Raw genomic sequence first — 27,857 nt, 5'->3', positions numbered from 1 at the left:
CCATGTTAAAGAAGGTTTTTACACCTATAAGTGTGATGACAGTCCAAGTCATTTCAATTCAATTGAATGGATGTCTGAAAAGTTATAGCTATTGACATATGTATTTTGTATTTAAAAATAAAATTAAAAAAATCAAATAAAAATGTTTAAAAAATAATGCATGTATTATTCATAGTTTTGGGGAGTTGATTTTAATCAACTCTCCTATGCAGTTACTCAGGCAAACCGAAAGTGAAACGGTGTTTGGACCGAAGCACAAATCATCACCGCTGACATTGCCGTGAATTACCGACCAAACCATTACACACTAAACATGCGATGTTCGCACAGGCACTTGTTTCTGAGAAAAAAAATTATATAGTATTATAATAACACAGGCACTTGTTTCTGAGAAAAAATTTTAGCCTTATACTATATAATTTTTTTTCTCAGAAACAAGTAGGCTAAAAATTTTTCTCAGAAACAAGTGCCTGTGGATGTTCGTAATTAATATACTTTGTCATCAATTGAGGAGTGCTTGAGAAAGACAGGATGCATGGTTGTATATACAAGACTCTAAATCTCTGATTTGTTTGATCAAGACACATTTCTTTTAATTTTGTCAAATACTGATAAGCATTACCGATTGGTCAAAAATGGAGAAATGTGATTGGCTAAAAAATTTAACACATTTCAATCCCTTTAGTATATGATCACTACAGATACAAATAGGCTATTTTAAAAAAAACGAGCTCTTAATAATTACAGCCAAACATGTACGACCATCTTGGCTACAAAACGCAATTAAATCTGCAAACTGATGTAAACATTAGTTACATGGTATGTAGTTGACCTAATATGGTTTATACGCGGCGGTATATCACAAGTGACCGTTTGATGCCCACGATATTTTGGAAATGAACTTTGCGCAAAATTGAATTGATTTCGTGAATTCTATGTTGAGCTGAGAAAATGGCGATGTTTTCAAATTCTTTCTTAAATTTTGGTTTGTTTCTTCGTAAAAAAGAACAAATGTTGTTTGGGCAACATTGATTATATATTAGCCCCCCTAGGACTTCTTCGCGTCGGGCGATATTTCGTCCCTCCTGGGGCTAATATAATCAATGTTGCCTTCAAACTAAGTCAATATTTGTATAATATTAAAAAAATTTAAAAAATTGAATGACAGGAAAAGTATTAATTGAGCTTATCTGATTTGTACTACATACCTTATAAACGCATAACGTTTATACAAATTGTTAGTAGTGTCTTTTATTAATTTTCAATCTAAAGTTGAAAATGATTACATGACAAATTATAATTTGTCATGTAATCATTTTCAACTTTAGATTGAAAATTAATAAAAGACAGTAGTTTTAATACAACAGCATAAATAAAACCCTACATAACTTCAAAGCAAATAAAATAATACGTAACAATTCCTTTTGAAGTTTATTACAGTAAACTGAAATTCTTCATATATTCACAAGTGTATAAATTAAGAAATATTTCCTTCATTTCAACTTAAGTACTGACATATGTATTACTTAAGGTTTTTGTTTCATAATGCTTTACAAAACAATTTCTGCAACCACAAAAAACATTTATCACAGTCATCAGGGCGGATTTTCTCCAAAAATGCATCACTTTTTATTTCTTCTTCTTCTTTCCTCCTTTCTTCTTTCCTTTTTTGCCTTTCCCGCCTTTTCCTCCTTTTCCGCCACCGCCATCATCATCGTCTGCTTGGGCTGCTTTGGCGCGTTTTTTGCCCAGAGGAGTCTTTGCATACCAACCCTGTAAATGTGAAAAACATATGAGAATATTTTTATAAATGTCTACACATAAATGATTGAATTATAGATGTATCCGCATGTCTGTAGCTCTAGGTCTTGAAAAAATCGGATGGACGACCTGAGAGCTACAGTGCCTACCACAGTAAAAAAAAAACCCTGCAATTTACGGGCCACAAAATATTGCGCTTGTTTTTAAAAAAATCCGCCCGAGCATGAAAAAAATGTCAACTAGCAGGACCTCCCTCACGTGCCGTTTAGCTCGATCAGCTGTCATGCTATAACAGTTGGGAAGCTTTACCCAGGTAGTTCACTACTCCTATACTCTGACTTCATGTGCGATTGTTCTGTTTAGATACTCGTCTTTAATTCTAGCATTCTAAGTGACAAACTATGGTGTTGCCCCCTGCTCAAAATACGATGGGTTTGCTACAAACAGGCGCCTGACAACAGTGTATGAACTGATGGATTAACGATTTTCAAAATATAATTTTACTTTCTATTCAAAAAGCATTGAACAACCCACTGAAATACGATATATCAGGCTGATAAGATCAATAACGGCTAAAGTGATCAATCAAATCAAAATCAAATTATTACTCCTTAAAAAACAAATATAGGGAAAGGTAATTGTTTTGCGTCGATGCGCCTCGGAACCGAAACGTCATAGTAACGAAACGTCTTATCACTTAGGTGCCGAAAGATCTTTGTGCTGAGGTGCCATGTCACCGTTGGTCTTCGATAAATTTCGGATGTTGTCGACATCTATATAGGTAAGGAAATCAACCGAGGTACGCCAAACGTTTACAATAAGGTAGGCCTAATGTTGTAAGAAATCCCTGAACTTTAGTTTATAGGAAAATGAATTTGTTTGCTAGATTTTTTATCAATGCTATGTGGCAAGTATTTTTGTTCAACAGTTTATGTGCAAGTACAAGATAATTTATCATATGTTGACGATTGAAACTGACGAGATTGAGTTCAATTTGCAGATTTTTTCACAAGTAAGAAAGGATGGTAATGGCATGTCAACATAAGTCGCTGTGTGCAGGTCAATGGATGTGGAATGCACTGGCACTTTGAGTTATAATAAATTTTTAACAGTATAATGCAATCCTGTGGACAAACAGATTTTTATGAACAGATTGGGAAAAAATCATTTTTTATTTTATTTTTTGCACTTCAAATTTATTTCCAATTTGGGCTATTATATCCCAAATGGAGAATGATATCCCATTTGGGCGATTGGTACCAACCTGATTAACACATTAAACTGAGTCAAGAAAATAGGTATTATATAATGTAATTATACTGATTTATAAGTAAATTCCTTTATTTTATTTAAATTAGCTAGCGGTGCTCCCACCTTAAATGCCTCCTCCTCCTCTTTGTAGATGGGGTCAATCCTGGCCAGGGGCGCAATGAACTCCACCGACTGCAGCGGCTTCTTGGAGAGAGTTTGGATCCTCCTCTCCGTTAGAACCTGGGTGATGGCGGTCAGCATGTGGCCGGGCGTGTAACCGTCCGTGACTTTGGACAGAGAACTCACGTCCAGTGTGTTGGTGATTACTCCATTGTTCTTCAGAACCAACCTCCTCCATAACACTCCAAAATGTTTATTAAAGTGTTTTGTTATACTTTCATGTACAATACTGAAATCTGATTGGTTAAGACGCAGTTAATAATATTTACTATTACCCTCAGTGTTAGCAACGCACTTGGCAACGGGTAACATTAAAAAATGTTACATGCGCGAAAATTATGCGCGTACGGTTCGCTGTAGAATTCACGTTATTCCTATATAAAAGCAGTAAAATTTTCTTAAAAATTTTAAAAAAGACATTCAGTATAACAAAATAAATAGTGCCTGTTTGGGAGGATAACAGTTGAAATTGACACCCCTCGAAAACCATTGTCAACCTCCGCTTCGCGTCGGTTGACAATGGTTTTCTCGGGGTGTCAATTTCAACTGTTACCCTCCCAAACAGGCACTATTTATATAATATGATCCTGCATTAAGCTAAATACATACATGTAAATTATTTATACAAAATTGCATCATATATATACATGTACCAGCTATACTATATAAATAGTGCTTGTTTGGGAGGGGAAGAGGAGGTTGACAATGGTTTTCGAGGGGTGTCAATTTCAACTTTTACAGTTACCCTCCCAAACAGGCACAATTTATTTTTTTTTATACTGAATGTCTTATTTTTAATGAAAATTTTACTGCTTTTATAAAGAAATGAACTGAATTCTACGGCGAACCGTACGTGCATAATTTACGCGCATGTAACAATTCATTCTGTTACCCGTTGCCAAGTGTGTTGCTTAGGGTAATAGAACGGATTATCACCTGCGTCTTAACCAATCAGAATTCAGTATTTAACATGAAAGTATAATAAAAGTAGATAGTGTATGTTCAGCACTATAAGTGACACAATACTCCAAGGGTTAATTAGGGCATATGTTGTAGTACTTAAGCTTTTAAAGCCATAGGTAATATATTATATACCAGGTATTTTACAAATGATATGAGGAATCTTTAACATTTTGACATTTTTATTGGTGCACGTAAACCTGAATTATTGCCCTACCTTCCCAACAATATAATATATGACTACGTAGTAAGTGAATTAGGCTCTCTGAACTTTATGTTATGTATATATTCTGGTATATGTACATGTACTCAGTATGCAAGATAGATAACTCTGAAATCTTTATGTGAAAGTGTACATGGATATCAGGTATTTAAACCTTGTAAAGATAATTGACTGTAAACTAATATACCATAATTGCATATTCCAGACATTGTCTTTTTTAAAATATGAATGAATGATGTTTTTGATTTTTTTTTCTAGTGCTTCCATTATTTGTCATCTCTGCCATTCCTTGATTATTGTACAATACATGCTACACGTAGATATTGTTGCATTAATAAAATTTCATTCTTGATTTTTAAACTCATTTGATATATAAATTGATATCCTATACCCCTATATATCACCGATATATCACCAAATCTGTTTTTAAAGCCTGCCCAGTTCAAATCTATTATAAAGAAATCAGTGGCTGATAGTTGTGCAGAGCAAAATTATGGGACCACTTCATCCTTTTAAAAAACCCACCACAGTATTAGTTTCACATAGCTACATTGCATATTGAGTCTGCTGGGTATTGACATTTGTCTACCCCATAAAACTGGTAGCTAGATCAGTTTTCAACATGAAAAGATTTAAAACCCTAGTGCTGAAGTACTTACCTAGAATAATTGATTTCTTATTGATTGAACAGATCCGGAAGCTTTAATATAGACTGGTCATGCAGTGAGGGTGACACTTTAAATGTACATTGTATGTGGTGTATTGATCATGCACCAGCTGGGTAAACAAGTTTCCAGGTACTTGAAAAATTTATTAGCCTAGCAGTAACATTTATTTATTCTTCCCTTTAAATTAAAAGTTTTAAACTTACAGTGTCTGGAAGCATAGTCGGGTCTTGGGATGAGGATGATCCTTTGGTACAGACTACAGAGGGGCTTCATCTCCCCGTCAAACGGACAGCGAGACGTCCCCACCAGTAACAACCGGTCATCCGACTTCACACCCTTCATGGCTTTGGGCAGTTCCTTCTTCAACCTTTTGGGATCAGTCTGGAATTTGAAAGAAAGGTAAGCTTTAAAAGTTAAGTATCAAGGTTTCTAAAACTTTTAACAATCATTTCATGAAAAGGACATGTCCATATAAAAAAATTACCTTATTCAGGTTTTAAATTTCTTAGCTTAATTGTTAAAACAATATTTAAAACCTGAATAATTTAGACTTACTGGATCTGTTTTAGGAATTTTCTTTTTAAACATTCTTTCGCAATCTCCTATGTAAATGACAGAGGGTTGTAATTCTCGACCAACCTGAAATAAAATTTTAAAAATTTAATCTTAAAAACATTAAAATTATAACATTTAAAATAATTGTTAAATTCTGATGTATTGTTCATTAATGATATTTTACTTTTTTTTTTTTAGAGATTTTCACAACAAAAAACACACTGCACACAAAATTGAAAATACCTTAAAAACTAGATGAATGAGCATTTTAAGGCCATCTTTTCCAGGGTATTTGCCGGCTATATTGGCTGCCGTCAGGTCAAACATGTTGGCCCCCACCTCGTTACAGACCGCCTGGACTAGCATCTTCTTCCCTGTCCCCCGGGGACCGGCCAGGAGGATAGACTTTGTGAGAGGGGCCTGTTCATGGACCGCCTGGGATCCTTAGAGAGAAAAAGGATAAATTCTAATGGAAATTGGTATATGATTGGAACTAACTGTGAATTCATTCATGCAGGTACAGTCAACTTTTGATAAAAATCACAATGATATTGGGGAAAAAAAGGACCACAAATGAAGTAGCGTTAAGAATTAACTATAAGTATGCTGTAAAATTCTTAGTACCGAGGGAAATGATAAAGCATTTACATGGTCAAAGAAATTTAAAAAACGTGACTAAGAATTCAAGTCCTGGCATTTTACCAACAATATTTTTGTAGCATAGATATTATCTGAAATGCATTATGGGTTTCATTGTCTAGTGCTGCGCATGTACGTACAACGGAAGGGTAATCCATGCTGCATGTAACACGAGGTTGATCCAATAATTCTTAGTAACCCAAATATTTTCAAAAGGACAGAAGGTATTAAAAACAAGGTAAAGGCATGTTCTAATCAATAAATTTTTCAAGAAATGTCTAAAACAAAGTAGGTCTCATTGAATACATTGCAAATTTCATTTCATATAATTTTTAGACGTGAGGAACATGGAGGAATTTATTGTGCATGAGCAGCCATCTTGCTTTGGAATTGCATAGCTGTAGTGTTGATCATATAGGTGGAATGACACATAACATTAATTGTTACTGGTTCAAATAATGAATTACATTAAGGAAAATATTAATAATTAAAAGAATTATATTCTGTTTAAAGAGAATTTTTGTTAAAAATTTCCTCATATGAACTTGAGTCCCATTAAGTTGTATGGCCTGTAAAGATTGCAGCTAGCTAGAGGTCATAAAAAATCAACAGTTTAGTTTTTTATCACCCATTAACATACATTGAATTATAAAAAAAAAGGTATTTTTTTATGTAGAGAAGAATTAAATGTTACATGGAATAAAAAATATCCCTTTACATCCCTCAAAAACATGTATATATGAAAAAATGACAATAACAAACTGTCAACCATCTCAAAAATCCATAAAACGAAATACAAATTCAAAGCAGAGCAACATGGACCTCTAAAAAATAGAGGTAAGATTAGCTAGGTGCCCAGGAGGAATGAGCAACCTCTGCTGAACGGTCACACCCACTGTGTGCTGTTTGTCGAAATCGGGAAAAAACGGAAAAGTCTGTAGAATTAGGTGATTAATTATGGTCTAACAATTAGTATGAAAAATGTCAGTTAGCATGCAACCCAGTGGAAGATTGTATTTGCTAACAAGGTCGTTGTATCGACCATAGAACTTACGAAAAGATGACCTCAAACGAGACTGTTGACAGTCCTGTTTTATCAACTTGTTTGTCAGTAGCTTGCCATGCCTTAGAAACTGTTCATACGAAGAGCATGCCCTTGTGTATCGAATTAACTGAGAGACAAAAACACCATATGCAGGTGATGAAAATATATTGCTACATAAGTAAGGAAAGTTGACTATAGAAAAATTGAAGTCATCCTGTTGTCATAAAGTTTTGTTTTAAGGTTACCATCAATGTCCATTTCCAGTAAAATATCCAACTATGAAACAGATGATGCAGACTCTGTGGTATCTTTTATTTCAAGTTTTCTGGGATATATCGAGTCGACATAAGTATGGAAATAATAACTGTTGATTGATAATACGTCGTCGATATACCTGAATGTTGAGTTGAAGGCCACAGCGAGTGATACTATAGCATTTACTTGAAAGCATTTTGCATGAATCACACAAACATGTAAGTTAGGTACACATTGTCAAACACCTGCTCAAATCATGTCTTTAATTTGAGCACAGTTTATTTTTTTACATATATAAATAATACTTCTTAGAACAATTCCTTTTTTTTCTTCCCTACATTTTAATGTCTCAATTTATCATGAACATACAACATAGTCTCATTTACTTCAACTTTCATCTTTACTGAAAGATTCATTACCAATGTTTGCATGTCAATCACAGTCAATGTTACTCTTATTCACTTACCGGTAATTAATATTTGGTTAAATTCAGTGAGCAAACAATACATGTATGCCATGGCAATTTAAGACTGATATATTAAAATAAAAATTTAATTAAAGAATTCATTAAGGTAAGGTTTGCGGTTACAGGGAGATAACTCACATTTTCATTAAGATGTAACACCGACTACCCTTTATTTGACGTCATAATTGATATCATTTTTTTTTATTTTGCGGGGTTTTGTAGTTTCAATGAAAGAATAACAGAACACAAGCATTTTATCAATTTCCACAAAAACAAAGTCCGCATCATATGGTTTTGAATAGTGTTTTAGAACAATATCAGATTACACATATTCTAAGATACGTTTTTCCTGAAATCGGGGGGATTAAAAGGTTTCAAATAAGATGCTTTACATAATAGAGAGGTTGAGATTTCAAACGTGTACGGGTACGTGTACTTGAACTAGGGGAACCACCTAAATTCCTCGTGAATTACGTCATCAGTTTTTGTGACGACATGGTTTCTACACGTTCTCTAAACTTGTAGAGTGTCGTCTACACGTAAGTTCAAACGTGTAGCTTTTTACAACAAATTAAATCATATTGATGAGTGAAGGTGTTCTTGTGATACATTATATAGATTTTTTAAACTTCATTTGCATGAAAATTTATTAGAATTTCACCATTTATTTGGAATTGACTAAACAAATTCATGTCACAAAACTGCGTCGATTTACGTACACATTTATATCCTACAAGTTAAGAAATCTCAACTGATAAATTACAAAAACGTGTACGTGTAGTTTTAACACACGTACGCGTACCCGTACATGTTTTAAATCTCAACCTCTCTAATAGTAGTCCAAAATTAAGACTTTTGTTGCATTTTCTTCTATTTTTAGATAGTTCATAAGAAATTAATAAAAATGAATCATGATATACATGCATGTAAATAGTGACATTATTTTCAAACATTTTAAGCATAAATAACCCCCATAATAGCCACATATAAAAAGTACATATTTTCACGAAATTGTTTAAATTACATTTTATCAACATGAATTTTGACCTTTTGTAGTTATAAAACAGGACAACAAAATCATTTGAATTTCATGAAAAAAAAGACTTTAGTGTAGTGAACAAAATGGTATGTAACTTTGGTACAACTCCTAAAAAATGCAAGCCCCAAACCTTACCTTAAATAGCTAGGCTGCCAAATAAATTTCAACTAGTTGCCTTAAATCTATTCAGCTCAATTAAGTTAATTAACGAGGCCGAGTACAGAACGAGTACGCACGCTTTCGCGCAGCGTTTCATTTGTATTGTGACGTCATCTTTTTGCTTGGTTAACCCCATGGCGTGATAGTTTCAACTGCAGATATTCAGCGAAATTTGTTGAAAATAGCTCGTTTGATGCGTAAAATTAATGTTATATTGTGGAATAAACATAAATGTCTCGAAGTATAAGCTATATCTGGGCTTGGGTCGAAAACGTGAAGAGGGTTCTGCAAGCCTAGCCCTCTGTCACGTTTTCTTAACCCACCTAAATATAGCTTAATTCATATATTTCAAGACAGTAACCATGTATTTTATATTAATGACCCTTATTATGTGATGTTATATATTTATTTATTACTTAAATATATCTGAATGTTCTAATAATACTTTAAAGATCACCATTTCCGCCTTTATCAAATAAAAAATAGCCATTATCTGACAAATCTGGGAAATTGGGCATACAAAAATCAACTTTGATAAGACCCCTGGAACAAACCAGGAGGTAAAAGTTTTTTTTTATTTCACCATTTGATGCCTTTTAGCAATAACTTTAATGTGTAGAACAGATAAAGAAATCCCTAGGGCAGAAGTTAAAAAAAAATGTAAAAAATGTGCAAAATTGATACATTTCAAGCAAAATCCCATAGGGTCCTATGTTAAAAATTAACAAACTTTGAGATGACCCCATAAACAAACGATGTGGTAAATGTTTTATTTTTTTATCTTAAAATAATAATTAAATCAGTAGAAATTCATGTAAAAAAATTCATTCAAAAATCTAGGGCAGAAAAAATTAGACCCGGCCTCGTTAAATGTAACTTTTTTTTCTTGCAGAATGCCTAAAGGAATATCTTACACTGGCCGCACAGAAGGAAATTATAGCAGAGAAGTAAATAATAGCAGTGTAGGAAATGATACTATTGAAGGAAATCATCCTGCACATGATGATTCAGGAGAATGGGATTCGATTCTATATACTGGAGTCCCAATTCTGATCATCATTTTAATAATAATAATCTTCAAATGCCTTGTAAGCAATTTTTAATTTTGTACAGAAAGTAACTAATGAAAAAAAAACCATAAACTTTTTGTGTGTATGAAATATGTATTCCACATGAATCGGTGTTAAATGTCTAAAATTGTATTTCGATATTTCGAGAGAGAAAAAAAGTACCATAAAAGTGGTTATCAAAAATGGGGGCAGCGTTCAGTTAATTAATGACACAAAAATAAATTTCCTTTTTTTTTTTTCATCTTGCATGATGTACCTATAGTAATCTTTGTTCATGAATATATTTAACTCATACTAATATAATTCATATATGTTTATTTTGATTTTTGTATTCTTGTAGTGGAGACGCAGATACAATGGACATGAACAGATCAGGATGGCGAATAAAAGCAAAGAAGACAAAATAATCAAGCTATGAAAAGAATTAAACCAATAAAATATGCAATGTGGTGCAATTAAGGTCAAAGATTATTAACAAAGATGTTTAATTTTTTTATGAAGACAAAATACATGTGGTACTTTCGCAAATGTTGGAGGAATTTAAAAGCCAGTGTGGCACTGCAATGGTATATTTTCCAACTGAAACACACTTTGAGGAGAGGGGACACTGTATGACGCTTTGCTCTAATTGCTTACGATGTACATGCATTTGTCAATCATGAACTTCTCATCATTAATATTATAAGACTTTAAATGACAGAGCTACTGTGATTGTATATCGGTATATTAATATACATGTAGTACTTTGTATATTATATTCCTTGAACAGCTAGCCTTGCCAAAAATGTTGATCATAGCCTAGCCTAAAGCAAACATTATCATGAGAAGATGTGAATTTATTTGTTTCTGTTTTATGAATCTATTATTTTGATTGTATTGTTTATCTTTCAAGCTTTCTTATTGCATTCTTTTTTTTTATTTGGTCTGTTTCCAAAATAAAACAGTCCTAGCTTTCCATTTTGTTGACATTGTTTATTTAGAAAATTTCTGTTCTATAATTAGAGCTTAATCAGAACAGTAGAGGAAAGAAGATCCTGCTACAATTTTTTTTTGATGCAGGTCTCAAAAGTTTAGACCAAACAGAAGCACTGGTATTTTACAATGTATTAAACTCTTAAATATAATGAATACTGTGGAATCATTAGATTTCGTGGTGGCTCAATTTTCGTGGAATTCGTGGGTACTTCTTTGTCCACGAATTAACATCCTCCACGAATTTATAAATTAGGGTAATTAAGTCATATATCCTTTGTAGGTTTAATGAATACACGAAATTACGTCCCCACGAACCTGTATCATTTAAGCAATCCGCGAAAATTGGCCCCCACGAAATTTAATGATTCCACAGTAAGTCCTTATTCTAAGAGTCAAGACTTACCTAAAGGTAATATTCCGAATTCCGTCACTAATCTCCTGACATCACTCAGTGAGGGCATGGGCTCTATGTTGGCCTGTCTGAGAGTGGTCCCCAGGTAGCTGTACTCGCCCTCAAACTCCGAGAGTCGGATCTGAGGACAGCGCACAATGATGCCCTCCTTCACTAGCTCCTCATAGAGGGATTCAATTGTCCTGTAATTTGTTGTACAAATTGTCTCATGAATACCAACCAAACACACACAATTCTTGATTTAAACAAAAACAAGATATCATATATAGAGTCTGATTTTTTCTCTTAAATTTTCCCATCTTTTTTAATATTTCAATCATGTAAATCTATCAAACTTGCTAAATTTCATTTATTTTGTTCCCCCCTGAACGAAACTGTAAAGGCTTTATCTAATAAATTCCAAAGACCAAATTAATATAAATTCTTAGGCACTATAACTTCAAGCTGTTAACCCAGATAGCATGACTACGTTGGGCCAACGTTGGTAATTGGTAATTGTACCGTTGGTCGATGGTTGGCGTTGGGCACACAATGTTGGCCCAACGTTGGGCCAACATTATAACACATCTTTCATAGCACATTGATTGCTTTGTTGGCATAACAACGTCGGGCCAACGTTGGGCCAACATAAGTAAAACATGTGATCTCTATTTGTTGGTAATGCACAGTTGGCCCAACGTTGGGCCAACATCTTACCATGCCATGAATTTCGACTTAGTGTTTGTTGGTGTCACAATGTTGAGCCAACGTTGGCCCAACATAAATAAAATATATGATCTATATTTGTTGGTAATGCGCAGTTGGCCCAACGTTGGGCCAACATAACATGCCATGAATTTCGACTAAGTGTTTGTTGGTGTAACAATGTTGAGCCAACGTTGGGCCAACATAAGTAAAACAAATGATCTATATTTGTTAGTGATGCGCAGTTGGCCCGACATTGGGCCAACATCTTAACATGCCATGAATTCTAACTAAGTGTTTGTTGGCGTAACATTGTTGGGCCATGGGTGGGCCAACGTAGGTAAAACATGTGATCTCATTTAATTGTTGGTAATGCGCAGTTGGGCCAACTTTGGGTCATTATTTTTACATACTACGAATTATGACAGAGTTAAAACAAACAAACAGATAACATAAACACAACCACAAAAATTTAAGGTATAGGTGAGTAAATAATGTGATTTGCTCTGTTAATTTTGATTGCAATTATGAGGAATTTATAGTGTCTTAATTATGTTTTAACACATGAAAATGTTAATTAAAAAGTTTGTATGTATAACTTGTTGAGTTTAATCTATTTCTCTTACTTTGGAATACATAACATGATACATTGTATGCATATAGATCTCAGTAATTTGGGTTGAAAAATAGTTAATATATGTTATTAATATAAAAAGTTTTAAAATGTCAAACGTTGGCCCAACGTTGGTTCGTTGTTAGATTTTAAACCCGACAATGAATTTTTTTTTATTTTTTGAGAAATTTAGTGGAGCATTGTAAATTGTATTTGGGCTTAATTATTTAAAACTGTTGGGTCATAGATGTTGGCCATTGTTGTTCTGTTGAGGGATGGTTATTGTTTATATAAATCTGATGAGCTGTATGTACACGTGTAGCTGGAGCGCCTATTGCATAACGAATCTTAAAGTGTCGAAATTAAGAGGCAGACGGAGCTCCTTTACTGCCCAAGTATCTAGGTCAGTGCTATTCACAGCATGGGACTGGCCAGTTTCCTTGGAGATCGGTCATCTGATATAACCAGGATGGTCAAAACTGCCACGTTTTATTTCGAATATATTGCAACCGTTGTGCGTGTACACCTATAGTAAATAGTGTTTTTTCTACTCTACGAATTATACATTAGAAGATTGGGGATACATATGCTACAAAAAGTAAGTACATGATAATTTATTATATTAACTTATGTAAGTATTAGTTTTCTTTCAAGAAATCGAATGCTTCTGTAATGTTTCTTTATATTAAATAATGTTTGAATTGTCAATGAGTTAAGTTAAAAAAAATATAGAAACATTCATAATCATATTATACATTCCTTTACAGTATAACAGATAACATTAATTCATATTGAACAATAAAAATAACAACTAAAATTTACATTTTCAGCCGCAGTAAGAAAAAAACAGACTGTGTGCCTCTGCAACAGATGTAGAGATAGGGAAAGACGGGTTTCGTTTTTCAAAGACCGTGAAGGTGAAGGGAAAAAAGGGAAGAAAGAAAAAAAGCAAGGAGGTAACCAAAGCCACTGAAGACAGTGACCCGGACAGTGATCAGACCCTACAGTTCGATTGTTACTAAGGAATTTACATAGACAAAGAAATATGCTAGCGATTCTTTTTAATTCTAAAAAGTGTTTAAATGTATTGTAAATTCTTACTAAAAAAAAATAAAATCTGTATACTATGTTTTTGTTGCATAGAATATTTGAACTCCTGCATCTTAATAGCCAAACAGCAAACAGGAATTAATTGAACAAGAGTGTTGAATTTAAATTGGGATTACATTGAATAAGTGCCGACATGCTACGTTTAGCCATTGAAAGTTTGATCGTTGTCACTACGTTAGCCCTCACCTGTTTACTAGGATGGACCAACGTTGACAGAGGACGTTGGGCCGATGTAATTTTCCTCGTAATCTTTACGTTGGGCCAATGTTGACCCTCAGTTGTTCATTACGTTGTACCAACGTTGGCAGACTACGTTGGGCCAATGTAATTTTGCTCATCGGCCCTACGTTGGTCCAACATGTTGGACCAACGTAGGCCCAACATGTTGGACCAACGTAGGGCCGATGAGCAAAATTACGTTGGCCCAACGTAGTCTGCCAACGTTGGTACAACGTAATGAACAACTAAGGGCCAACGTTGGCCCAACGTAGTCATGCTATCTGGGAAATTGTTTAGCTGTTTAGTTGTTTTAGCTGTTTGCAGGTATTGTACATTCATGCATGTGATTGCAAAGTAAAATTTCCTTCATAAAATGTGAAATAGCAAACTAGAGAGGGGTATGGGTTATTCATGAAACCTAAAGAAATTAACAAACTTTTAGGAAACCAATTGAATTCATCGAAATGGCCCATAGTAAGCTACATAGATTACATGAATATGAGGCTGTCCATGCATTCTTGACAGTGAGGAATAGGATATATCTATAGTACAAATATTAGTAATTCAGCCTTACCTGTCGGGAGTCAAATCCTTCTCCTTCTTCTTCTTCTTCCCTTTCTTTCCACTCTTCTTTCCCTTCTTCTTCTTCTTTTTCCCAGATTTTTTCCCCTTTCCTTTCTTCCCCTTGTCCCTATCCACAGCCTGCAAACAAAAATAATGTTTTTATAATGGAAAAATCATTCTTTTATTTGAGGATACTGTCACTAGAAATTCATTTATGAGCTTTTCAAGCTTTATTTATCAGTAATTTAAAGATAAAGATAAGATTTTTTTTCAGAGAAAAATTTACGTACAGCTTTAAGATTTTTCAGTTCTGCTCTCATGAGTTCATCCACTTGGATACGGATCTCTTCCTCCACTTCTTTTCGTTTTTCCTCTTTGATGAGTTCTGCATCGTGTTTCTGGGAGAAGTTGTCTTTTTCATCACGAGTCATCCACACAGATTTATATTTATCTGTTCCTTCGTTGATAGAAGGAACGAAACTCGACTCTGCCATCTTCCAACCTTCCTCTTCTTCCTATGAACAAAAAACAAACATTGAGCCTTGAGTCCAAATAATAATATCATATTCATTAAAATTAAGGCAATCAGTCTCTCCAGACATTCTATGAAAATAATTATATATATATATATATATATATATATATATATATATATATATATATATATATATATATATATATATATATATATATATATATATATATATATATATATGTGGTGTAAAAATTCAATTTAATAATTTTGTCTCTACATATAAGAAAATCATGCCAATTTACAAGACAACAATGAATTCTTAAGAATAAACATGATGGTGAAAATGCTAATAGAGTTAACAAAAACATAAATCCAAAACTTCACAAAATCAATGGCGGATGAAACATTGTTTCAGAAAATAGGAAGCTTAAGTTTCTATATGTCCTGATTTGCATTGTTGGCTTCATGTACTTGGGAAATTTTGTCTTTACACGATACTTCTGCCTTAACAAGACCGAGTACAGATTGAGAACGCACGCTTTCGCGCAGCGTTTCCTTTCTATTGTGACATCATCTTTTTGCTTGGTTGACGCCATGGCGTGATAGTTTTAACTGCAGATATTCAGCGAAATATACTGAATAAAGCTCGTTTGATGCGTAAAATTGATATCATATTGTGGAATAAACATACACGTCTCGAAGCATAAGCTATATTTGGGCTCGGGTCGAAAACGTGAAGAGGTTCAGCAAGCCTAGCCCTCTGTCACGTTTTCTTAACCCGCCTAAATATAGCTTAATTCAAATATTTCAAGACAGTAACAATGTATTTTATATCAATGACCCTTAATATGTGATGTTTTATATTTATTGCTTAAATATGTCAGAATGTTTTAATAATACCATAAAGATCACCATTTCCACTTTTGTCAAATAAAAAATAGCCATTATCTGACAAATCTGGGAAATTGGGCATACAAAAAACATCTTTGATAAGACCAACTGAACAATCCAGGAGGGAAAAGGATATTTTTTATTTGACTATTTGATGCCTTTTAGCAATAACTTTAATATGTAGAATAACAAATGTGCAAAATTGATGCAGTTCCAGCAGAATCCCGTAGGGTCGTATGTTAAAGATTAACAGACTTTGAGATGAACACTTAAGCAAATGGTGTGGTAAATCTCTCAATTTTTTTAATTAAAAATATTAATTATATCAGTAGAAATTCATGTAAAAAATTCATTAAAAGTCTAGTGCAGAACAAATTAGACCCGGCCTCGTTAAACTTTTAGCAAAATGCAACTTTCACTAGAAGTATGAATGATGTGTACATACTTCTTGCTCCTCATATTGATGGCGTATGAAACACTGTTCCTGAAAATCGGATCATTAAATTATCCATGTCCTAATTCTCATAATGGACTGAGAAAACTGTTTCTTTACACGACACTTTTGATTTTAACTTTTTACAAAATGTAACTTTAACTAGCAGGTCTTTTTTAAAAGTGTTATTTGTTCACGGATGTGATATGTATTAGGCATTATGAACATCGATGTTTAAGCCCATGCTTAATATCATTCGTAAAACGTTACACACAGGTATCTACACTGAGTACAATATTGTGTGTTGTAACACTTTTGCTTATGTTTTCACCAAATGCGTTTGAAGTTACCACTAGATGGTGAACATTTGACATAAAATTTGCTTGCGAACAGAGTTTACGACAATAGCCTACGACTGGCTTCAAACCAAATGCGTTCAACGGACCTAAAAGTGTCTTTTGACCTAAAAAGTATAAACAATCAATACGAACTGGAGAAGAAACTCGTTACCACATCGTACATGACGCTGAAATGGCTGGACGATTTCCTCACGTGGGAAACAGTAGGGATTCCCGTTTACAGACTTACCTTTCCTGAAAACGAGTGTGGAAACAAAACTTTGTCTTAAAGAATGTTTTAATGAGTTTACAAAGCTAGGCGTCTCTTTTTTAATTTAAGGAATAAGGAATCATTCTTTGAGTTTTTTGAGGTGATACTTTTGGTTGGGGTGATACTTTTGGTTGGGGCATGGGCAAATTCAATAAAGCCCAAAGGGCTTATAATAGATTTGATCGAAATTATCACCTCGTAGTATTCAAAGAATGATTCCTTATTACTTATATTTATATTAATTCCAGTGTTTATACTTTAAAACAACATGAATTAGAGCCACTTTTTTACGAAGCACATGCTGTGTATCACAACATGTGCAGCCAATACCGTTTTTCGGTTATGCTATAAGACGCGCTAAATTTATGTCACTAATGTTTTATAAAGTTATCGGGTTTTAGTGCTCAAAATAGTTTCGTAATGTTATCACAGAAAAAGACAGTAGAAAATGTAAATATGACGCTGTATCAATTGACGTTTGATGGTAACTGCTACTTGGAAACCTTATCTATCGTTTTAGTCATAATGTTCTATCAACCTCACGTTTTTTTTTCCGTTTACAACACAGACGTGCAATATTGAGTTCATATTACACACTAAATAAAAAACTTAAAATTCATCAAGCTAAGTGTTGAAATGTGAAATTACAAATTAATAAAGATTTAAAAAACAGTCCAACTTTACAAAATATCTAAAATTCTAGACATTCTCAATATGTAACGTAAATCTGACTTTCACGTTGATAATCTTGTCATACTGATTCTTTTTTTTTATTTGATGTATGGTTCATCAGTTGCCATTCCCGCTGATATCAGAGAGAAGATGTCTCTCTGTTTCACTGTGGCTGTAGTTTTCATAGTCTTTTTGACAATCATTAGTTCTGAAATACCTGCCAACTCAGACAGTTAACATGTTTCCATAGACACAGGAGTTCTGAGTCAAGACTGGATTTTTTCTTGTTTTAAAAATAGATGCCATGCCGTCTGAAAAGAATAGGGTATGATATTTTGAGACACAGTTACAACATAAATGTGCAAAATTCAAACTTTTTTCTCAACAAATGGTTGTAGAAAGGACATCAGTGAACCCCTTCATTTTTTTAGATATCTAAATCTTAAAATACAGTCTGTAGTTGCGCAGTTTGACACCTTATTAAAATGATTAAAAAGACATTGTCCTGTTCTTGTATACATAATTTGCATACAAAACAACATGTGGAATCTCATATCTATTGCTTTTGTATCTTTTGGCAACAGTTTTGGTCAGCTTCGAGCAGAGACAAGCCAATTCAAGAAATGTTTACATTCTTATCCTCAAATGTACAAAATGGCCGCACACCCCCCTTAAGTTTAAAGACAAAATAAATGAACATTGTCTAAGCATGGGTTACAGTAAAATTCGTTTAGTACGAACACGGATATAGCGAATTCTCGGATATAGCGAACTTTTTATAAGTCCCCGGTAAAATTCATATCAAATCTTTACAAAATTTTACGGTTATAATGAATTCGGATATAACAAATTTACGGATAAAGCGAACTGATTTTGAGTCCCGTAGAGGTGAATAATAATCAAATTTAACACTTTTATAGCCATTTTTATTTCACAAATTGAAAAGTTCGCTTTACATTTTATCATAATAGTTTGAATGAATTTATTTTCAAATAAATTTTTCAATTTACAATCCGATTATTAAAGGTATCAAAGTAATTTATTTTGATTTTCAGCCCTAGTTAACAACAATTATAGTCTTGTGAAAGAAAACAAGTATTTAGTGAATTCGATATAGTTATTATTACGAATTCGCTATAGGAATATAACAAATTACGGATATAACGAAGTAAAACCATTGGTCCATAGGACTTCGTTATAACCAGGTTTTCTGTATTTACTTTCATGGAATGCTTGCGAAAAAAAAACAATAAGGAAAGCAATATTTTACTATGCGTTAATCATACTTGTATTTTCCTAATGCTTTATTGGATGCATTTACTTGTAATAGATTTATACTAGCACTCTGCTTCATTCCAAAATGTTCTAAAAAGGACATACAAAACAAATAATATTCCAAAGATTTTTTTTTCACTTTAACTTTTATTTAACTCCTCTTCAACCTCTGTCAGAAGGACTATGTTTAAAATTCCACCAACCATTGGAAGATCGTTTTGTTGACAGTTTAGATCGAGATAAAAACTCATACTGTCTGCCTTTGTCATCATCTACACAAAAAGAAAGTTTAAATCATAGTTTGGCAGTATAAATGATTCGATTTAATGCTTCATAAACACGTCTCATGGTATTTTTTTGTGAATCACGTTCTGTCTTTTACAAAGATCTGACTTCAAATGAGAAAAAAAAATCAAACCTTTTTGGTAAGTATCGATGTAACCCGATATCCCAGAAGCAATCAGTCCAAACAACGCAAAGAGAACAATCTTATGATAAAACACAGAGATACAGATAAAGCAAAATTCTTAACTTTACTTGTATACGAAATATTTTCGCAGTCATCAACAGAGTAGAAATTGGCGAAGCAAAATCTTTATGAAAAAAATGTCTTATCAATTTTGAATTGCGCATAAAATGGTAAGAAATTTTAATTATCTAACCTTACATGATCTGCTTGTTTAGCGCTTAAAACTTATTAATAGCTTAAATTGTACATTAATATAAGAAAGTCACCATATGAAGTATCGATGAAGCAGAGTTAAAAAAAATCAATTTTTTAATCTATTCAAAAATATAAAACTAATAATCTGCACTCTGCCCCCGAAAGTAGATAACACTGTAATACGAAGAAGAGTTATTTTAACAATATACTTACGTATATTACGAAAGAAAAAAACATTATTTTTACGAAATCGTAAACCTTTCAAACGGAATATATACACATGGTCCGCTTTTGAGCGAATATATCTTAAACATTAGAATTCAAATACAAGACTTAATTTAAATGTAACTATGTTGAATTCTTAAAGACATTCAGTATTTTAGTAGAAAATGTATAAATCGTTAAATTTCAGAATCAAATAATTATTAAATATTATAGTAGCCATACCATTAAGTTATATACTAGTTATTGCTTTATTACAGTTTTACATTCCAGGATTTTATGATCGTTGATCCCCATCGTTGATGATTGATGAGTACTTGTCCGGAAAAGCTGGTTCTGTACCACTGGATGATAGGCATCATGTAATTATATCATCCCTACAGTTTCTTCTCTTCTTAGTTAACTTGTGTATTATGTATTATTTTTCCATGTATATAGAATTTCGATACATTGCCGATCGTAACTTTAATGTTTTTAGGATCACGATCTCAAATCATTTTGTAAAATTAATCTCTTCAAAAGCAAATGTTATATAACTGATAGATGGTATTACAAGACTTGACCTCCGACTAACTATAGATGTTTTAAAATTTCACAACAAATGTGTATTCAATGCATGACCATTTGCTGTTTACTTCAATTTAAAAGTCCTTAATATTTTTTTTTTTACCTTTATATGAAGAAATTTTGAATACAGGATACCCAAATAATGAATATAGTATAAAGTATATAACAGATATATCTGCAGTGGAATGTCTATTATTTCTTTCTAACAAATAAATACTCAGTATAACGAATATTGGCTTAAGAACGTTCTGTTGAAAATAGATAATGGGGCAATTAAATGAAATATTAAATTCGACCGTCATCGGTCAATAGGGGAACTTTTCCATGGACCATTCTTTCCTCATTCCTCTTTTTGGCATTTATTCAGGTAAATTTTCTTTTCACTTTCTTATGTATTAGACGGAATCAAGCAATGTTATATATGTTAAATGTTTCGATTTGCTTAATAAATTCGTAAATCTTCGTTATTATTGTTATTTTGTAATTCAATGGCAAAATGTAAAGAGTGAACAGGATTGGTGTTAAAAGACGTTTCCGCCTTAGTTTATTATGCTTCAATTGATGCTAATCAATTGATCTTCAAAACAAAACCGAATTTTAGAAATACAATGATGTCATATGTAAAGAATGAGATTCTAGTCTACATGTAGAAGCAGAGTACTATTTGACAATCCTTTGATTAAATGTTGATCCTTGCCACTTAAAAAAGTATATGTAAAGAGTGTTTTGACGCTTCAATAAATATTTTTACCAACGACTTATAATGTTTTACAGGAAGCTCTTGTGATGAAATATATACAATTCTAATTAATTTTGAATACGAGTGATAGTGTGTTTATTGAAATCTCAAGTGTATTGATGTTTATCGGGATTAAAGTTTATTGATGCGTGGACTGCATTGTATTAAAGTCTTACACAAACTTCTAGTTCACATTATGGCTGACCATAAACTTAAGAGGTGTTTGGTACAGTGTACATGTATTTTGCTGAATCAATAAACATATTTTAATAAATCTCATTGCACTGCTTGAAATCTATTAAAACATCTTTTTATCATAAAAATATGTATAATCTATAACGAGCGGAGAGTAGCTAGGCAAGCAAAGTGAGCTTGAAGCGCTAGACCGCGGGAAATAAAACGGCACAAATTTACAGATTCATATAAAAAGTATTTTGGCAGCAGCCCAGCATGCCCTCTAGTCCCTGTAGTGCTTTGCAGAAAATGGCTGACCTTTCATTCGGAATATACAATTTTGTGAGGTTTATGGACTTGTTATTAGTACTGTCACCTATGAGAACCATGAAAGCTATTTCACGTTTTTATTTCTTCATATTACGTCAAGAAATATATGATTGACATCAAGCAATTAAAATTATAATCTTTACTTACAAAAAGTGTATGATTGTTGATACCCATCGTTGGTGATTGACCAATTGACCGTATCTTGTCTCCCTCTGTAGCACAGAATGATATATATATATATATATATATATATATATATATATATATATATATATATATATATATATATATATATATATATATATATATATATATATATATATATATATATATATATATATATCATATCATATATAATTCATCCTGAAAGTGAGTCCGTATACGGAAATATCAATTAATACCAAACTGCGTAAATTGTCAATTTGCCATCCTAAATATTGAATTACAATTCGATATTACTTTTTGATGGACCCTGTTATTATGCATGTCGGATGATGATGTAACAGGTGTTGTTATTTTGATACTTCACATGGATGTAAACAATAGCAAGGCATTTTTGCAAGCATGCGGTTTATTTAAATAACAAGAACAATATTTCATATCTAGATTCAATTACGAAGGCTACCATCTGCCATTGTGGAGTTGAAAGTTATTTTTTCAATGAAAAGATATAAATAATTATAAGCATATGAAGCCTTCCCCCACCCCTCACGATTTTAGTATTGATTAAGACCATTGAAGGGTTTTTGAGCAGTAATATATAGTTTTGAGTTCAACCAAACGGTTAAAGATGCGTTTTCTTACAACCACTGTTGAAATAAAGTATTTCAATAGTGGTTTGGATACATTTCAGTTGATGTCTTTTATTATGTCTGTGTGTAACATCTTCCTTTCCAGTAGGCAATTTCTAAATATAAGAAGTATGTCTTATGAGATGATGAATTCCTTTTCAATAATGATATTTTTATTTACCTTTTTATGATCATGTGCCCATACCACCTGTCATCTGGAACCGAAAGTGTTATTCGCAGATGAAATATTAGGCATAAAAATAACATGTATCCCTACCGCTATTAAAATATTTTATTTTAACAGTGGTTGTAATGAAACGCCACCCTAACCTCTATTGATATAATTTATTTCAAAAGTGGTTACAATGAAATGCATTCCTAACCACTATTGAAATAATTCATTTCAATAGTGTTTAAAATGGATTGCATACCCGACCACTATTGTATGTGGCGTGTACAATATTTTGCGGAAATTAGTTTTTTGAACACGTTGGCGTGGATTTGAATTAGCGTATTCCTGAATTTGACTATTTGTATACATATATGTATGGCATTTAGCGATGTACTTGATTTAGCGGAAGCTGCATTCCGCCAAAAGCGCTAAATAGAATACACAGCCAAATGTCATTTACAGTAAACCAGATCATGTAGGGTTAACTAATTTAAATTTCCTACCATCTTATGCACAACCTAAAACTTAAAAAGACACTTATGCATATGCATAAAAACTTTTTATTTATTTTTATTTAAACTTTTTGCCAATTTTTACAATGTTGATGACTGTGCTTGTCTTTCTTATATAGGTATTTATCTTGTTTTAACTGAAGTTCTGTATTTCATCATTAGATTGCTCTATTTGTGATGTTTGAACTGATTGCTTATGGGATATTGGGTGACGTCAATACTAACCAAAAAGGTTTGATTTTTTTTTATCAACTGAAATCATCTTAGATCTTGGTAAAAGGCAGATTGTGAGTCAGAAAAAACCAAATGACTTTTGTTAATAAAACACTCAATCAAATAATTGATACTGTTCAACTTTGATTTTACCTTTCTTTTGTGTAGATGCTGGCAAAGACAGACTGGGTGAATGTTTATATCGATCAAAACAGAAAAGAGAAGGATCATTGATTGGTGATTGGTGGCGTCATGAATATGGTTCTCTCACGAGGTTGACAGAGGAAATGATTATAATGATGTCTTTCTCTAAACTAATGTGCAATTGTTCATAAAATTAGATAGTCGAGTTTTCGATGGGTATGTTATGAAGTATGAACAGCAAATTGTTTCACAAAATATGTGGAAAATCCACACGGAGTAATGAATCAGATGACCTTTGCTCATCAATATCATTGAAATTAGTATTATAGGCCTATTTAATTAATTGGTTGGCTGGTTGGTTGGTTGTTTCAATAGTTAGTTGATTTGGTTTTTTGGTTTTTTTTGTTGGGGGGGGGGGGGTAAATTAACATGATGTGATGGCGCGACAATGCTATAAGATGATGGTACGAGAGCGATGGTGCAATAGCGATGACGCGATGGTGCAATGCGAAAATGTGATTGATGCTATATCGGTTCATCTCAGATATTAATAGAAATGATGTCCTTTATTTATACAGGCACAATTAGCTAACCAAAAAACAATTCCACATTATTGTCCTGAAAACTTATCTACAGACAGCAACTATATACGTAAACTGGTAGAACATACAAAACATGCATTTCTAAGTGATAAATAAATTTACATTATATGTGATTTAAACTACTTGGAATTGCCTAAAATAGTGAATGCATTATATAAACCTTCTATGGAAATAAAATACAGGCTATCACTGAAACGCCGAATGAATATTTAAAAGATTCTAAAGTTGGGTAACATGAAAAAAATAGAGATAAATCGATCATTCCAGAAAAGTGCGCCGTGAACTGTAAAAGATCTTCTTAAATATTATGTCTTTGCTCTTGGAATGTATTACTTCTTCGCGTCAATGTGGATGATCTTGTGTTTATTGTTCTGTATACAAAGTAAATTGCAGGAGGCATCCAATTCAGTAGTTGTAGCATTTCTGACATAGATGAATAAAAATGTTTGTTTAAAACCACCCCCTAGCGGCTCGCTTTTGAAGTAAACATTATTTATTAAGACCATTTTTGTTCTTCATGTTCAGTGTAGCAGTAATTAAAATTTGGAAAAACAATAGTTTTAAAATTTAGTTCTCTGTTGTATCATTATCGTGCTATAGAATGTTTTGCGCACGTTCCTTTGAAAAGAAAAATCGCATCAGGCAGTAATTAAAGGAATAGATTTTATAGGTAAAATTGACCATACTCGGTTGTTAAACTTGACTATCTAATTATATTTAAGTGTCTTTCTTTTTAGAATGAAATTATTTTAAAGAGCTAATTATCGGTATAAAAAAAAATAAAAAAAACACGAAAATCTCATGATCGTGACATGGTTTTAAAACGGAGTGGGTAAAAATGCACATTAAAAAATGAAAATGCACAGTCATACGCTTCATGTACAGAGCAAAAAAAATAGAGCTTGATCTTGTATAATAGTGAGCCATAAGATTTGATAAATGATGTGTCTAAAAAATCTAAACCTGAATTAATAGTTAAGATTATAAATTTAAAAGGAAAGGACGGTACCTGTACTCTATATTCATTTTGATTATCAGAGTAACCTCCATTTAATTTGTTAAATGATCGATGTGCATGATATGAATAAAATGACATTACTATCCTATTATTCTATTTAAATATCAAATTAAAACTGAAATCATATAAACAAATCTGGTTATAAAAGTTTTTCACTCACAAAAATTGGAAGATGATATTTTCGCTCTTTTTGTGAGAAAGGCACAGTCATTCATGTTAACAGTTCTGGTTTGAATACAATATAAAACATTACGTAAATAGTGTCTGTTTGGGAGGGTAACAGTTTGAATTGACACCCCGAGGAAACCATTGTCAACCGACGCGAAGTGGAGGCTGAAAATGGTTTTCAAGGGGTGTCAATTTCATCATGCTGAATGTCTTAATTTTTAGGGAATGTTTTACTGCTTTTATATAGAAATGACGTGGCAATTTTATGGCAAACCTACGCGCATAATTGACGCGCATGTGACAATTGTGTTACCCGTTGCTTAGTGTGTTGCTAACACTGAGTGTAATAAAACGGATTATCAACTGCTGCTAAACCAATCAGATTTCAGTTTTTAACATGAAAGTATACTATATTGATATACTCAGTTGAAATCAGAGGGGATTTCGAACTATGCTCCTCCGTGCGCACGTATTTTTATGACGCAATGCGAATCTAGATAGGTTTCCATAGTTCTTGAATTAAAAGAATTAAGTGATTTAATAAAAAAAACCCATCAAAATAAGTTTTAAAAATCAACAAATTTAAAAAAGTTCAATCTTGCGGATAGGAATTTGTCGTCTTCGTCAAATCTGTAAAAACTTAAGCCGTGGAATGGTATCACTCAGCATCTGTATTAGGATATTTTAGAATTTTGCAAAACAGTTTAAAAACAGTTTAACAAATTTACTCAAAGTATCAAATAATTGTTTTTATAAGCGGAATATTTGGAAGAATATTTTGCTTTGTTTCGTCTCATTTTGATTTTGCCTTTCTGATCGATATGTTACATGTATATCTAGCTTTGAATTACTGCAATTTTCACCTCAAATGATAAGACTTTTTGTTGTCAATCATTGACAAACATTAGAGATGCAGAAACTTAAAAGTAAACTCTGATTTATATTTAGTAGTTCTCATCAACACCTTTTTATTTACATTTCTAATTTTCAATAGTCCAACTGAAGGAATTTCAAACATTAACCTCAAATTGTTACAAAATTTCACATTAATACATGTAGTTATCCTACCATTTGTTGTTTGCTTAAAGAGTTATTGATGTCTGTACATAGAGATGCTTTGGCGTTTAATTTACTAATTGGTATGATTATGAACCATTAGTCCTCTCAATTAAAATGTTTTTGTTTTTGTTTTGTTTTTTATTGTTTTTAGAGTTAGTTTAAAAATATTAGGTACTGTATACATGTATTGGAAATTGATGATAAATCCCATGGTTAATACAATTATTTAAGATGTTTATACAGGTACCTACACGGAGAACATTGTTCTGTGATGTTACTCTTAAATTCTGCTAATGTGTTCACCAAATGCTTTAGGCTTTATCTCTGAATTTGTAAAACACTGAACAAAATATTTGTTTTAGACCACTGCTTACGACTGCAGCCTGAAACCAGCTTCAAATGAAATGCGTCAGACAGACCTACATGTACTAGCATCCTTCGAATAAACAAGCTAGACGAATTATAGAAAAAGGCGTCACCACAACGTACCTGACACTTAAATGGAAGGACGAGTTCCTCACGTTGGATACAGTTAATTTCCCACTGTGTTGATTAACCTTCCGATTTTTTTTTTTACAGCTATTACATATGCTCTTAGTCAATGATATAAAACATACATGGAACAATCATTTTAACAGGTTATTAAATTCGTTTCCACGTCTAAAAAAAAATCTTGCAAGAAACTTTTTAAAGACATTTTTTATTAATAAAAGATATTATTTAACATTTTTTTTATAAGTGCATATCAAATTGGTTATATAAGTTTGAATCTCTCATTAAGCTAACAATACTAAATATATTCAAATTATATTTGCAAACTGGTCGAGGACAGATCGATGAGACGTGCCATGGTGGTCGGCGATGGCTTCAGTAATACATCGAGGAAAAACCAATTTGCATAATCTGTTAAAAATAAGCACCAGCCAAACGCGTGAGGTCCTAACCTGCGACCCATTGTAGGTGTGACTTTTTGATAAAAATATCGTAGCTGTCGATAAAATACCTTATTAAACAATAATAGCGATCTTCCAAGTTTGTATACTGTCAAAACTGAACTGTTGTGATGGGTTCGTGAAACGTTTTACTCCTTACTAATTCACTTGGATTACTCCTGTTTTCAATAAACAACAACAATATGAAAAAGAAATAAACAATAAATTTATCTACATATGTACAAAGGAAATATTTGTTCTCCAAGGGCCTCCACAATTTCATGCATTGTCCACATCTGTCCACCACGCTTCACCACGTTCCACCACACTCCACCACGTTCCTCCAC

The 27,857-nt window shown here is 32.7% G+C and overlaps 1 protein-coding gene and 1 long non-coding RNA gene across 3 annotated transcripts in view; one reads left to right on the top strand and one right to left on the bottom strand.

Annotated features, from left to right (window-relative positions):
- Positions 1-1,418: 1,418 nt before the first annotated feature.
- The window catches only part of LOC105342112 (dynein regulatory complex protein 11), a 274,235-nt gene continuing 247,796 nt past the window's right edge, over positions 1,419-27,857 (bottom strand). The window contains exons 10-17 of the mRNA XM_066082412.1: positions 15,139-15,363; positions 14,859-14,986; positions 11,650-11,840; positions 5,842-6,041; positions 5,599-5,682; positions 5,247-5,424; positions 3,136-3,374; positions 1,419-1,773 (exon numbers count right to left, since the gene is read on the bottom strand). Of these exons, the coding sequence (XP_065938484.1) occupies positions 1,630-1,773; positions 3,136-3,374; positions 5,247-5,424; positions 5,599-5,682; positions 5,842-6,041; positions 11,650-11,840; positions 14,859-14,986; positions 15,139-15,363 (1,389 nt within the window). The 3' untranslated portion in view covers positions 1,419-1,629. The remainder of the gene's footprint in view (positions 1,774-3,135; positions 3,375-5,246; positions 5,425-5,598; positions 5,683-5,841; positions 6,042-11,649; positions 11,841-14,858; positions 14,987-15,138; positions 15,364-27,857) is intronic.
- Positions 5,303-11,226, top strand: LOC136274781 (uncharacterized). Of its 2 annotated transcripts, XR_010713204.1 has the most exons (6): positions 5,303-5,442; positions 5,797-6,115; positions 6,360-6,475; positions 6,574-6,655; positions 10,094-10,289; positions 10,612-11,226. It is a non-coding gene; the product is annotated as an uncharacterized lncRNA (long non-coding RNA). The 2 variants fall into 2 exon arrangements; XR_010713203.1 differs by lacking the exon at positions 6,574-6,655.

The sequence above is a fragment of the Magallana gigas genome, chromosome 4 (genome assembly GCF_963853765.1).
Source record: "Magallana gigas chromosome 4, xbMagGiga1.1, whole genome shotgun sequence".
In the NCBI taxonomy this organism is placed as follows: domain Eukaryota; kingdom Metazoa; phylum Mollusca; class Bivalvia; order Ostreida; family Ostreidae; genus Magallana; species Magallana gigas.
The sequence above is the reverse complement of the archived record's forward strand: the minus strand, read 5'-3'. Positions and strand labels throughout refer to the sequence as shown.